General features: G+C 43.7%; 1 protein-coding gene across 3 annotated transcripts in view; it reads right to left on the bottom strand.

Annotated features, from left to right (window-relative positions):
* MBOAT2 (membrane bound O-acyltransferase domain containing 2) overlaps positions 1 to 14217 on the bottom strand; it is a 107888-nt gene that overhangs the window by 20052 nt on the left and 73619 nt on the right. For all 3 annotated transcript variants that reach the window (XM_027556120.1, XM_027556122.1, XM_027556121.1), the window contains 3 exons: positions 12558 to 12653; positions 2054 to 2109; positions 1340 to 1394 (listed from right to left, as the gene is read on the bottom strand). In XM_027556120.1, coding sequence (XP_027411921.1) covers positions 1340 to 1394; positions 2054 to 2109; positions 12558 to 12653 — 207 coding nt within the window. The remainder of the gene's footprint in view (positions 1 to 1339; positions 1395 to 2053; positions 2110 to 12557; positions 12654 to 14217) is intronic.

Genomic DNA, 14217 nt, shown 5'->3' with positions numbered 1-14217 from the left:
CACAAGTGCCCGTCGTCACAAAGCTGCAAAGAGCCCGTTATGCTCCAGCAACGGAGCCTCATTTTCAACACTGCTTATTTCAAGACCAGAACAACACCAGGTTATCTAAGCCGCAGCTCATCTTACCATATCCAACAATGTATCACAATTTGGAAGGATGGGAGATAATTCTGATCTACGAAACTTGCTGAAGTCATTTCTGGCTCAACTGTCATATCAAATGACAAGTCATGTTAGGAAAGAAGCCAATAACTGTAATACATGCAATTAAAATTCGAACTGAACATTAACTGTAATACTCTAATTATGGTATCAATGGAAGACTCATTCTTCATTCCATAAACATTGATATCAACTGTGCATGGAAATGTGAGAGAACTGTGGGCGACAATGAGCTCTGTGCTTTTACGTTTGGGTAGCAAATCTGAAAGGAGTCCTCTCTGCCTCCTTCCACTGTTCAGACAAGCAGAGCTGAATTTAACCAGCTCTGGGGTCTTGCCAGGAGGCCACCTGGGAGGACTGTCTATTAACGAGCAGTTCCTGGGATGGACAAGGACTCACAAGGATCACAGAGCCCAGAACAAACTAACCTCTCACCAAACAAATAAATTCAAGTGCATATTTACTGATCTATAAAGGCTGGCTGTAGTGAACATCAAAAGAGAGTCATTTTAAAGATGGGATCAAAGGTGAGCACTTCGGGCAGGGCCTCCTACTGCACAATCTCCTTCTTTTGACAGCCATGCATATATTAGTCCCAGATTTATAGCAAACAAGGTGCTTGCAGGATGCTTTTCAAGTAAAATGAGTACCTTATCTCTAATTACATTAGATTAAGGCAGGCCCTGCCAAGAAATTAAGCTAGTCCTTAGAAGAATCCATAGGGGACCACAATAAATGACATAGCAGCCTACCGCAGAAGGAATTCCTCAAGCAGCAAGGTGAATATCCTGCTGGTTCCTCATTACTTCAAAACACAGCATCTTTGTGCTATATTAACATATCGCAGCCCAGGACCTGCTATCAAGTCATTGATCTACAAACGGTAGCTGCAATTATTACTCATAATTACTACATGAAGACCATGCAGTCTCCCTGTCTTCCGGGAACTCAGAGCCCGTTGGGAGTCAGGATATGTACACAGGAGGTACGATGATAGTACTCAGTGGGTGCCTATGAAGGCAGGCCTAGTCCAGCCAGACTTGCTGCAGACGGAGGGAGGTTTGGTTCTCATGAACTAAGAGCCTTGAGGAGGACAAGTCAGACTTGGCTTTGAGTACACGGGTGTCCCAGCAGAGACAGCAGGAACCTCAGCGGGAGACGATTTATAGGCACATACCTGACCGCTAATCCCCTCTGTGACGGTGTCAGCTCTTCATCCTTCCGAAACATCCCTGAGAAATAAAAACAGACAATTTATCAGTTACGCTTTCTCCCAAGAAAAGAAGCGTACTTCTTCCCATTCACACTTGCATCACTTTCCTCATTTGAAATTCATGCCATAATCCCAATTTTGGTATAACTGGTCCCTTTCTTTCTCATTACAGCACAGACTCTGTCATTGAACTGAATGTAAAATTAAGAATACACAGTGAAGGAAAATGAGCACACTTTAGAAACCTTAGTGTTAGTCACTCGGTCGTGTCCGACTCTTTGTGACCCCATGGACCCTATGGAAGGAAAATGAGCACACTTTAGAAACCTAGTGTTAGTCACTCAGTCGTGTCTGACTTTTTGTGACCCCATGGACTGTAGCCTACCAGGCTCCTCTGTCCATGGGATTCTCTAGGTAAAAGTACTGAGTGCGTAGTCATTCCCTTCTCGGTGGGATCTTCCCAACCCAGCAATCGAACCCACATCTCCTGCATTACAGGCAGATTCTTTACCATCTGAACCACCAGGGAAGCCAAAGCAGAATTCAGTATTTTTCCTATATTCCCTTCCTCCGTTTCCTTCCTCTAACAAACAACAGAAAGTTATGGTAATCTCTCAAACAAAAGGTGGTTAGAATATGACTTTTTCAGTGATGAAAGATTAATTTCCAAAATCTTACCATCATGAATTTCATAAGCCAAACTAGTGATCTTCTGGGTAATTATCATCATTGGGCTGTGGGAAAAAAAAAAAACAAAAAATAAATATTTTAAAAGCAGAAATTTAAAATTATACTTATGATATATGAAAGAGTTTATTCTGCTTATATGACTACAAAATCCTGAAACTTTTTTAACATAAAAAAAGACCCCAAGGGATTCTAAAGAAAGAACTGCAGGGCTGCTGAGTCTGGGGAAGGGACCGAAGACAGGGAATATGGGCTTTCTGCTTTGCTTTAAGAAGAGGCTCGTCCTTTACAGGAGACCGTGAGGATAGGATTTCAACATATCTTTTAAGAGGGCATAATCTAACCCATAATGCTGAACCTGAAGCTCCAATACTTTGGCCACCTGATGCCAAGAGCCAGCTTATTGGAAAAGACCCTGATGCTGGGAAACACTGAGGGCAGGAGGAGCAGGGGACAACAGAGGATGAGATGGTCAGATGGTATCACCGACTCAATGGACATGAGTTTGAACAAGTTCCAGGAGATGCTGGAGGACAGAAAAGCGGCGGGGGGCATGCTGCAGCCCAAGGGGTCGCAAAGAGTCGGACACGACTTAGCAACTGAACCACCACTGGCACGAGATATACAGAGCTCGGCCCCAAGAACTTGCAGGTCACTCCCCGTTACCTAACAGACAAGATCTCATAGAGACCCCGTCACATGACGACTACTCTTAAACTCAAAGTACTAGCGAGAGAAACTTCTTCGGTTCCCTTCAAAGTCCATTCCGAGGTGAACACCACTCTCTCTCGGGAGATTATTCCTCAGCCAAATGCTCCCCCAGGTTGCCTTCAACAGCCAGCTGCCGTTTTAACCTTGGAAGATAGTTTACATGCCTTTGAGGATTACAAAAAATTCCTTGAAAGTTCGATTTCTCCAGGGGAAAAGGATCATTTTTCTCACCTGCCTAAATTTATTTCATAGTTTAGCTCAAAAAGGAGTAAGAAAATACCCTTCGCTCTGGATTTCAATTCTCACATCACCTTAAAACATCATAAAAACAACCAATAAAATAATAAATTTATTTTTCAACTCAGTGACATACTAAATTGCTCAGTTCATGTGTATCAGATGTCCCCCAAAGGCAAATATTTATATGTGCTTTTTGAATGCATGGTCTCATTGTGCCCATTGTCACCTGGGAGACCCGGGCGTGCAGAGTGCAGGCTCTCATGAAAGTGAGCTGAGCTGGGGGACTGGGTGCTTCGAGGCTGTACTGCTGTGTCTAAGAACTATGCTCCCTCACGGGGGCGGAAAGAACGCGGAAGCAGGGTTTCCCCAGTTTGGCTCAGTGGTAAAGAATCTGCCTGCCGTGCAGGAGACACAGGTTTGATCCCTGGCCCGGGGAAGATCCCACCTGCCACAGGGCAATGAAGCCTGTGTGCCATGACTGCTAAGCCTGTGATCTGCAACTAGAGAAGTCCTCGCAATGAGAAGCTCGTGCTCCTCAACGAGAGAGTAGGCTCTGCTTGACGCAACTAGAGAACAGCCCGCGAAGCAATGCAGACCCACCACGGCCAAACATACACAAATAAGTAAGTATTAAAAAAGGAGGAGAAGAAAAAGAAGGCGGAACACATACAAATACTCCATTCTCCCCAAATGCTGGCCTCCGCCCAGACCACACTCCCTGGAGCTGCTCTGCAAGGGCGACCTGTGTCCTGCTTCAAGTCTCAGCTTAACAGTCACTTTGCACAAGAGGCCTGTGGGCAGCTGTACCGCCCAGGAAGCCACCTCTGCCCAAATGGGACACACACCTTTCACTTCATCTTAGCTTCCTGTTTGCTTTCTTCAAAGAATTTCTCACACTCACGGATGCTTCATTTACCCAGTTATGGAGGGGCTTTAAAAGCTGTCTGCACTCTAGAAGGTTCATGCAACAGGGAACGAATGGTCTTTTTCACCACCGACCCTCCAGCGCCGAGCACAGTGCCTGGCCCAGGATATGTGCTGGGTGAATATTTCTAAACTGCCACGTAAACCCAACCTTCTGAGTGCCCACTCAAGACCCATCACTCCTTATGTAAGTTGATTAGACTCCCTCCCTCATGTCTGCTCTCCTCTGTGCTTGAAAACAGTCACCAGACTGTTCTGTAATTATTGGCTTATTTTTCGGTCACCACGAAACCCATGGACTACTTAACAGCAGGAACCCTGCCCTATTCACCTCTGCACCTTCGGTACCTGCTGTGTGTGTTTGTGTGTGCATGCATGCACACATTCAGTCACTGAGCTATGTCCGACTTCTGTGGACCACATGAACTGTAGCCCATCACGCTCCTCTGTCCATGGGACTCTCCAGGCAAGAATACTGGAGTGGGTTGCCATTTCCTTCTCCAGGGGATCTTCCTGACCCAGGGATCAAACTGATGTCTCCTGCACTGGCGGGGGGATTCTTTACCACTGTGCCACCTGGAAAGCTCTACCTGCCAAGTAACTGGGCTCAAGGTTCTGACCGGTTTGCAAAAACGTCTCACATCACCTACTGTTTCCTTAACAGATAATCATTAAGCCTGAACATTTCCTTTGGTTTTAAAGCGGTGGTCATTCCACAGCCTCTGGTCCAACTTGTCACGGGCTGGGGTCAGGGAGTGGTGAATGTGAGAATAAAATGACAGAAGACAAAATTATTGCAAAGTGACTCTGAAGGAGTATTTGATAAATGAAAGTAAAAAAAGTTTGGCACAGGATAAACAAACTCATGAGAGCTCAGGAGAGTCAAGCGGAGGGGAAGGTGGCCAGATGAGTCCAGCACAAGCACAGGACAGAGACCAGGAGACAGAGTGGACTGAAAGGAGAGGAGGACTGGCCTCACCCATCACACAGAACCTCCTGTGTAGAGAAGATGGTTCTAAATGAAAACACTCCCACGGTTTACAAAGAGACCAACTGGGGTGGTTTTCCTAACAGTGCATTGTGCTCGCGAATACCTGAATGGGGACAATAGGAGTGACTCACAGTTTTCACTTACACCTTTATTAACATTTTAACTACCTGTTTGCTTCGCATTCACTATTTAATCGCCTTCCAGGTCCTAAAAAGTTTGAGCCAGCCCTTTGTGAACCAGACTCTCCTGTTTCCCTGGGGTGGAGGCTGCAACGCGGATGGGAGAGGGCAAGCAATTGGCTTCGGTGCCTTCATCCAGCAAAGGGGGGCCTGGATGGAGCCACCTGTACCTTCTGCAGAGCAACATCGCTAGATTGAGGTGGAGTTACAGACACTTTCTCCCCCGGCACTCTACTTGGAACTGGAAAAATATGGAATCTAGCTATTCAAAATAAATACTCAACTGATAAAACAGCTTCAGGTAATATAAAAAAATATATACCCATCAGACGTAAAGAACTAAAGAGACTCTAGACTTCTTATAATTTTTTAAAAAGATGCAAATTGACTTTCTTAGTCAACTAAAACCTTTACACACCATCTTTTTTCTCTACAATGAGAGTTACAGGATTTAGTTCTGCCACACGGTCAAACTCAAACTCTAGGTAAACATCACTAGAGAATGAATGCTGAAAAAGAACAATCTCTTTCTAAATCGTTCTGTCATCTCCAGGAGACTGCTAAACTCTAAGGATACTGCTACAAAGCAACTACGAGCACCTACAAGCGGGGAAGGAAACGGCACCCCTCCAGGACTCTTGCCTGGAAAATCCCATGGATGGAGGAGCCTGGTGGGCTGCAGTCCATGGGGTTGCAAAGAGTCGGACACGACTGAGAGACTTCACTTTCTTTCTTTCTATAGTTACTTTTGGAGAAGGAAACGGCAACCCACTCCTGTGTTCTTGCCTGGAGAATGCCATGGACGGCGAGGCCTCATGGGCTGCCATCTATGGGGTTGCAAAGAGTTGGACACGACTGAGCAACAAGCACGCGCGCACGCACACACACACACACACACACACACACACACACAAGATACAAGGTCAGTATGCCACCAGGTTTCAGGGGCCTGACAACAGAGCAAACTGACCTGTCCACTTTCAGGCATGTCTAAAGTACTCAGGGGCTCGTCTGCAAACAGCAAAACCCATTGAAACCAACAAACCCCTCGGACCTAAAGCCAAAAGAATGCACCTTGAGAGGGGAGGAAAAGGCTTCTGAGAGCCATCCATCCATCCATCCAGGCCCTTCACCCGCTCATTTTGAAAACAAGTATCTCATGAGCACCTACAAGGCACCAGGTGCTGGAGACACAGCTGTGAATGAGACAGGGTTCTCATTTGTGTACAGGGGAGGAATGGATAACAACTGAACTCAGAGGTAAATACACGGTGTGCCAGCTGCTGCTGTGTGCTGAGCAGAAGAACAAAACAGAATGGGGAGAGGAGTGCCAGGAGGCCGGTGGGGACTGGCCTCACCCAGGGCTGATGCTTCACAGAGAAGCTGAGTCAGGGACCAAGCCCTGCAGAGGCGGGCTCACCAGCACCCCTGCCCGGGTTAGGCTGACCTGGCCTGCTGGGAGGCTAGTGAGGACGGGGATGTGGCTGGAGCCGGTGAGTAAAGACAGGACAGATGCTGAAGACAGATGTGTTGGGACGGTCAGAGTTAGGAGGCTCCTGCAGGGACTGTGAGGACAGGGCTGAGACCCAAGAGAGACTGGGGACCGTGGAGGCCAACAGGCAGGGCACTCACTAGCTTTTAATAGGTATATTCGCCCCTGGGTAGAGAGGGCTGTGGGGTGCTGGGGGGTAAGAGGAGGCAAGGACAGCATCTCAGAGCAGGATGACAGCACAGACCCGGCGTAGTGCATCCCAGTCGTCTTCTGATGGCAAAGACAGCGGGACCTGACGACTGTTCGACAGTGGATCAGAATAGGGCTTGAGACCTGAGGCCACCAAGGGTTTTGACCAGAGGAAAGGAAAAGGACGACGGAGCTGGCTGGGAAGAAATGCAGGAAGAACAGGACAGGGGCATTGGGAAGTCCGGGTCAGGCAAGTTCAGTGCGAGATGCTGACTGGACAACTGGGCAGAGAGGTGTGGACAGGCAGCTGGACACGTGAGCCAGAAAACGTCCTGACTCCACTACTCATCAACTGTGGACACGGGGGAGCTGTTTAACTCCCCAGCCTCCAAATTCTTATCTATAAAATGGGGATAATAAAGCCACTGTATGGATTAAATAAAACAGCAACAGGACAAAGGCCATGAACAGTATCCGAGGCACAGCAGATATTTGATAAAACCCTCGTTCAATAGATACCAGAACCACTGCTCAGCAGAAGGTACTGGATGGCTGCAATAATTAACTGCTAAGCGCTGCCCCTGAAGGAACCTGCTCACTGAAGTAGGAGCTCAACAGGTACACGAGTAGCTACATGAAAAGTGTTAAGGGCCAAGCGTTTGAAGACAAGTGCAAAGAAACCAAGCAAGTTTATGGGGAAACACCTGGAACAGGAGCCACTTCATCTGAGCCTCTAGGAGCCAGGAGGTTGGACACGCGGGCAGGTTGGGAAGGGTGTTTCCAGCAGGGAGAAGCCTATGGGCAGTAGAAGAAGCATGAGAACATGGAAGCAGTTATGCGGCTGCAGCATCAGACGAGGCAGGCAGAGAGGCGAGGCCTGGCACACACGGCATGGACTTTGAGGGCCAGTGATCAGCTTTTTGAGATCCAACCAGTCCATCCTAAAGGAAATCAGTCCTGAATATTCACTGGAAGGACTGATGTTGAAGCTGAAACTCCAATACTGTGGTCACCTGATGCAAAGAGCTGACTCATTGGAAAAGACTCTGATGCTGGGAGGGGTTGGGGGCAGGAGGAGAAGGGGACGACAGATGAGATGGCTGGATGGCATCACCGACTCAATGGATGTGAGTTTGAGTAAACTCCGGGAGTTGGTGATGGACAGGGAGGCCTGGTGTGCTGCAGTGCATGGGGTCGCAAAGAGTCAGATACGACTGAGCAACTGAACTGATCAACTTTTTAGAGTCATAAGGGAACACTGCAGATCTCTCTGATAAATATCATTATACCACACTGCTTTGTGAACAAACATAAAGTCAGGGGAAAATGTTGATGTATGGCAGAAACCAACACAATACTGTAAAGGAATTATCCTTCAATTAAAAATAAATAAATTGGAAAAAACAATCAGGGGGAAAGGTTCAGGCAGGGAGGGGAACAGACCGAGCAAACCTCGTAAGAGACCGTGCCTGTTTTCTCCCAGGAACTTGAACTACATGAGTAGCAGCTGGGCGGAACGCACTCCCTAACCAAATGCAGGTTAAGGTGTCAGAAGACAGCCCCCCACCGGCTGAAACAGGATACGCAGAACACTATGGATGGTTTATCAGCTGAATAATTTATGCCAACACTATTTACAACATAGTTACTGGGCATGGCAGAGAGCACCAGGGGCCCTTCCAGGACTCAGCTCAATGAGCACAGAGAGCCAGAATGAAGCTTTTAGAACAAACAGTCCCTCCCTTCTTCTACTGACAGGACAGTCACCTACAGAGTACTCAGCCCCCAGCAAAACGTACCGTGCCGATGCAAAAAAATGGTAACTGCACGAACACACGGGGCAGCCAGTCATAAGATACCGACTGAGTATCTGATGCTCTGTGCTTAGCTCTAAAATGTATTCTTGATTTCAATGGAAAATATATATCTTTTATATATATTTATATGTATCTTTTAAAATAGATATCACATATACCTTTTTTTAGTGGATGCATTAACCAACACTTCAGCTCCACAAAGATCAACATATTCCAATCAGAATTCATTTCCTTCCTGTCACCCAAAATCTGTTCCTGCTTCCATCTACAAGAAGGCAAGCATTCACCTTTCTTTTTCTGAGTAACCGAGAGGGGTGCTCCTCATTGACGCATAGTCCCAGCATTGTCATTCTGTACATTTATATCCCAGATCCAGAGATCTGTTTCTCTACGCAGGCTTCTTGGATTTGGCTATTCCTATGTCAGTCCTACAATATTCAAATGATGTCTGCTTGACAAGCAGTATATGTTTTTATACTGAATCTGCTCCTCTCAAACACTTCCAGGGAAACTTCTCAATTTGCCTAATTTCCCTCAAAACCTCCACCGCATTACAGGTTAACTAGAGAAAAAGGTCTGTTTTTACAACATTGAATGTTACTCTCTGAATAAACAAGATGCTTCGTCAGTCTTTTTTATGTCCTATAGTAAAGCTTCATAGTTTACTACCAAAGGTCTACACAAAGGTCCCTCCATTTCTTTTTACATGTTATCTTAAACATTTCATTGTTTTTATTGCTTCTGAAACTCCGATCCTTTATCTATGACATTTTCTAACCAGTTATTGCTGATATAAAGGAAAGCTATTTAACTGTTTTATACTTCTCTTGTACCTATTTCCTGAGGCCAACATGTCAGCTGACAACCTAGCCTTTCAACCTTTCTGGAAAAAGAAGCTTTTATTAAGAGGCAAGTCCCTTTTATCTATTCAGCATTTTAAATGTATCTTGAGCCTATCTCTCTATCTACACACACACACACAATATCAGCATTCCACACCTTTGCAAGTTACACTGGCTGGTACAGAAGAGCTCCCACCTGATTCCTCAGCAAGAGCCTGGCTTCATTCCCTGCGTGTCTAACTTCAGGGCACTGGAGAGCTTAGCACAAAGAACGGGTCGGTAGATTCAGCTCTACCTTCCTCAGACTGCCAACACCACTTTGGATGGCTCCCGTATCTACCCTAATTAGGAGCAAGTCAGGATCTCTTGTGCTCATGTGTTGTAACACTCAAGGCTTACTAAATGCTTCTTTTCTCTTCTGCGCACATTAAAACAAAAGGGAGCACTCTAAATTAGTTCGGCCACAATGGTCTCCTTGAGCTGATTTATCTCTTTGTACCAGTTCACTGATGATGCTCAGATGTTTTCTCCTAGTGGATAAAAATTAAATATTAAACTGGGAGTTTTACATCAGGTTTTCCATCTGTAAAATGCTATGTTGTATTTCTTCAACATACTTAAATATTTTAAATTATATTTAAGTGAAAAATTTTTATTTTAGTGAAATACTTAAGATCCTATCACATGCATATTTTTAGTAATGTACACTATCCTCTAAATTGTGGAGTTATGTAACTAGTTTTTTCCAACAGAATGGGAGAGAAAGTGGAGGGCAGGCATGCTCTCTCTGGGCTCAGCTCACTACGGGATATGCCATTCCCTCGATTTAATCAAGAGGATTCTAGAGACCCTGAAGGACGTGGGGCCACAAGAAAGAAGCCTGGTTCCCTGAATGGTCGTGGGGAGCAGAGGCCCCCTTCTCAGTGGGCTGGGTGTGAATGAGAAATAAACTTGCTTTATGTAAAGTCAACGGAGTAATGTGCTTTGATAGTGGGTAGCCCACCCCTAGAGCTAGAGAGTGATGAAAGTTTAGAATAGCAGATAAGGGAAATAAAAAAGGTAATGACTAAGATAAAAATGAAGACGGGGTTATGAAGCTCCAGTGAACATTGGATCACATGAATTTGTACTTCTACCAATTCTTATTAATAAACTGAAATCTGCTACGTTAAACTACTTAGTAAATGTGGCAGTTTAAAAATATACGTAGCTAGTTCCTATTTTCATTACACTAAGATAACAACACGTGACCTAGGCTACCTCTCCAAGTTCATCAAGATTCAAGGTGGCCCAACACACCTACTGATTCTGCTAATAGCTTTTTGCTTTAAGAATTCCTGCAGTTTATAAGTTGATAGTGAAAGTGAAGTCACTCAGACATGTCTGACTCTTTGTGACCCCATGAACTGTAGCCTACCAGGTTCCTCTGTCCATGGGATTTTCCAGGCAAGAATACCGGAATGGGTTGCCATTTCCTTCTCCAGGAAATCTTCCCGACCCAGGGATTGAACCCAGGTCCCCCGCATTGGAGGCAGACGCTTTACCATCTGAGCCACCAGGGAAGTCCTTTATAAGTTGATAGCCAACATCTATTCTTCTTCTTCTGTATGTCAGGTTATTTCTCAATTCTATTCAATATATTGCTAATTTGACTATCTAGTTTTTTAGTGTATTTAATAAATTTTGTTTTGTCTTGGTTTTATTTGTTCTTTGAGATATAGTCTTTTATCCAAGTCTGATTTTAAAATCTGTTTAACAAAAGTAAAATCCACTTTGATATCATTAAGGAGAAAAAGATAATTCATCTTCTGAAATTCTCCTGTTTTACAACAGTGACTTTTCTTTAAGCTCACACAACATTGGCTCTTTTCTAGTATTCAACAATTTATTCATAGATGCCATGATTTGTTTCATTTACTTTTTTCCACTTACTTATCCTTCCACTGAATTTACTGGTCATTATTTATCCTGTACAGATAACTCAAGGCCTACTTAAAAGCAGGTCTTACGTGTCTTTTTCAGCAGAGAAAACTGCCAGGCTTGATATATACACCATAGAGTTCTATCTTCAACTTCCCCACCCAGTATGCAGATGTTAGCAGGTGTCCCTTTATAAAGACAGTGAACAAGTTCATTTTTAAGGACTTGGACTGCATTTATCTCATAAGAGACATTCAATCAGTTCTGTTACAGGCAAAAGACCCTTCCAGAACCAAGGAAGGACTAAATTTCCTCTGAAGAAAAAAAAGCCTGAAGTTATTTCTACCACTCACTAGAATATTGAGTATGAGAATGTAAAACATTTCATAGATGTGAAATGCATGAAAGAAAAATACATGTTCAAGTGCATCCTCATGCAAATTCAGACTGACAAAGCTAGTCCAAGGACTTGCGTCCAGAGACAGTCCCACGGTGTGTTAAGAAGCACGAACAAGCAATCAGATGTTACAGAGCAGCTGGGGAAACACTGTACAAACGGGATTCCAAGAAGGGAGGGAGGGAGGGAGGCAGGGAGGGAGGCAGGGCGGGAGGGAGAAGAAGAAAAGAAGGGCAGCAAGGAAGCAGGCTCAAAGGGGCTGATTTTCAACAGTTATTAAGTGACTCCAAAAATTTCTAACAGAATTAGAACCAGTAAGGTTGCTCAGTCGTGTCTGACTCTTTGCGACCCCATAGACTGTAGCCTGCCAGGCTCCTCCATCCACGGGATTCTCCAGGCAAGAATACTAGAGTGGGTTGCCATTTCCTTCTCCAGGGGATCTTCCTGTTCCAGGGATCGAACCCAGGTTTTCTGCATTACAAGCAGACACTTTACCATCTGATCTACCAGGGAAGCCCAGAATTAGAAAATGCTTTCAATATCGGCATATAATACAACAAATTTTATTCTCATATATTCAGAAATTTTACAAAAGTCAATTTAAAAAAAAGGTTATTTTTGTGACTTACACATCACTATAAAAGACCACTTTCCAAGAAGAAAAATGTTAAATTTACAAAAAGAATTTTAAACGAGTTTTTCATTTGAACTACTAAATGGAACTATATTTTGTCTTTCAACCAACATGTTAGGATTAAATAAACAGACTTCTGAATCAAAGTTTTCATCTTACCCTGAAAAATCAGCAGAATACTGTCCATAATCAAAGATATAGACTCTAGTGATTTGGCATACTGTGAGGTATCCCAAAGCAAACACGAAACAGTACCTGGAAAACAAAAACAAGCTAGATTAGCGAAATAAAAAGATTCATTTTGTTAAAGAATACATTTTAAACTAACATATTAACTATATGAGATGGTTCAAAAATTGTAAACATCATGAGATCTACGCCGCAAATGGCTTTCTTTGATAAATTGTAAAAACTCTTTACTAGTGTCTGCTTCAGTTTCCTTGAATTTTGTACCATTTTCAACGATAAACACATTTAGTTCCTACTTTTATTCATTTTTTCCTTCTGAAAAACCTCCATATAACAGATTATGTATCTGAAAGTCATGCTCACAACATAAAACTGAATATGGTAAGTACTGGTATCTATTTTTCTTTCTTTTTAGAAAACAAAATCTAGTATGAAAATATTTGGCTGAAACACACATCAAACAAGTTCTTAAGAGTATTTTTAAAACTTGTCCTCGATCATCTAAAATCATAAACAGTGTGTGGTATTTACTCACATTTTATAAACATAAATGTTTAATAATTTTCAGTCTTAAGATGTATGGGAGAGCGCTACAGTAATTAAAAACATCAGGATTTCCCTGGTGGTCCAGTGGTTAAGAATCCGCCCATCAATGCAAGGGACACCACATCCTGCGGGGCAACTAAACCCACGTGTTGGAACTAGTGAACCCGCGCTCTAGAGCCTGGGCTCTGCAACGAGAGAGGCTGCCACACTGAGAAGCTCGGGACCACAACTAGAGAGTGGGCCCCCCACCCTTGCTGCAACTAGAGAAAGCCCGTGCATAACAACAAAGACCCAGCACGCCATAATTACTTATTTTTATTTTTAAACTTTACAAAATTGTATTGGTTTTGCCAAATATTGAAATGAATCCGCCACAGGTATACATGTGTTCCCCATCCTGAACCCTCCCTCCCTCCTCCCGCCCCATACCCTCCCTCTGGGTCGTCCCAGTGCACCAGCCCCAAGCATCCAGTATCGTGCATCGAACCTGGACTGGCGACTTGTTTCATACATGATATTATATATGTTTCAATGTCATTCTCCCAAATCTTCCCACCCTCTCCCTCTCCCACAGAGTCCAAAAGACTGTTCTATACATCAGTGTCTCTTTTGCTGTCTCATATACAGGGTTATTGTTACCATCTTTCTAAATTCCATATATATGCATTAGTATACTGTATTGGTGTTTTTCTTTCTGGCTTACTTCACTCTGTATAATAGGCTCCAGTTTCATCCACCTCATTAGAACTGATTCAAATGTATTCTTTTTAATGGCTGAGTAATACTCCATTGTGTACATAATTAATTATTTTTAAAAAAGAACTTAAAACATCATCTGGGGGAATAATTTACATATCAATAGAACAGAAATTCACAAACAGACTCTAGAATATATACTACTGTGTAAAATGAAGGCTGCAATGCATATTAGCAGGAATGAATGGATTATCGCCTAATGAGTTAAACAATTTGGGTGGGTGAATGGAGCTATACCTTCATTGAAACAATCCTAGATGGATAAAATAATTAAATATACAGTATAAAACTAAAACACATACAAGCTATGGATAAATATTCAAATGTC

The sequence above is a fragment of the Bos indicus x Bos taurus genome, chromosome 11 (genome assembly GCF_003369695.1).
Source record: "Bos indicus x Bos taurus breed Angus x Brahman F1 hybrid chromosome 11, Bos_hybrid_MaternalHap_v2.0, whole genome shotgun sequence".
NCBI classification, from domain to species: domain Eukaryota; kingdom Metazoa; phylum Chordata; class Mammalia; order Artiodactyla; family Bovidae; genus Bos; species Bos indicus x Bos taurus.
This window is presented reverse-complemented; position numbering and strand designations above follow the sequence as displayed.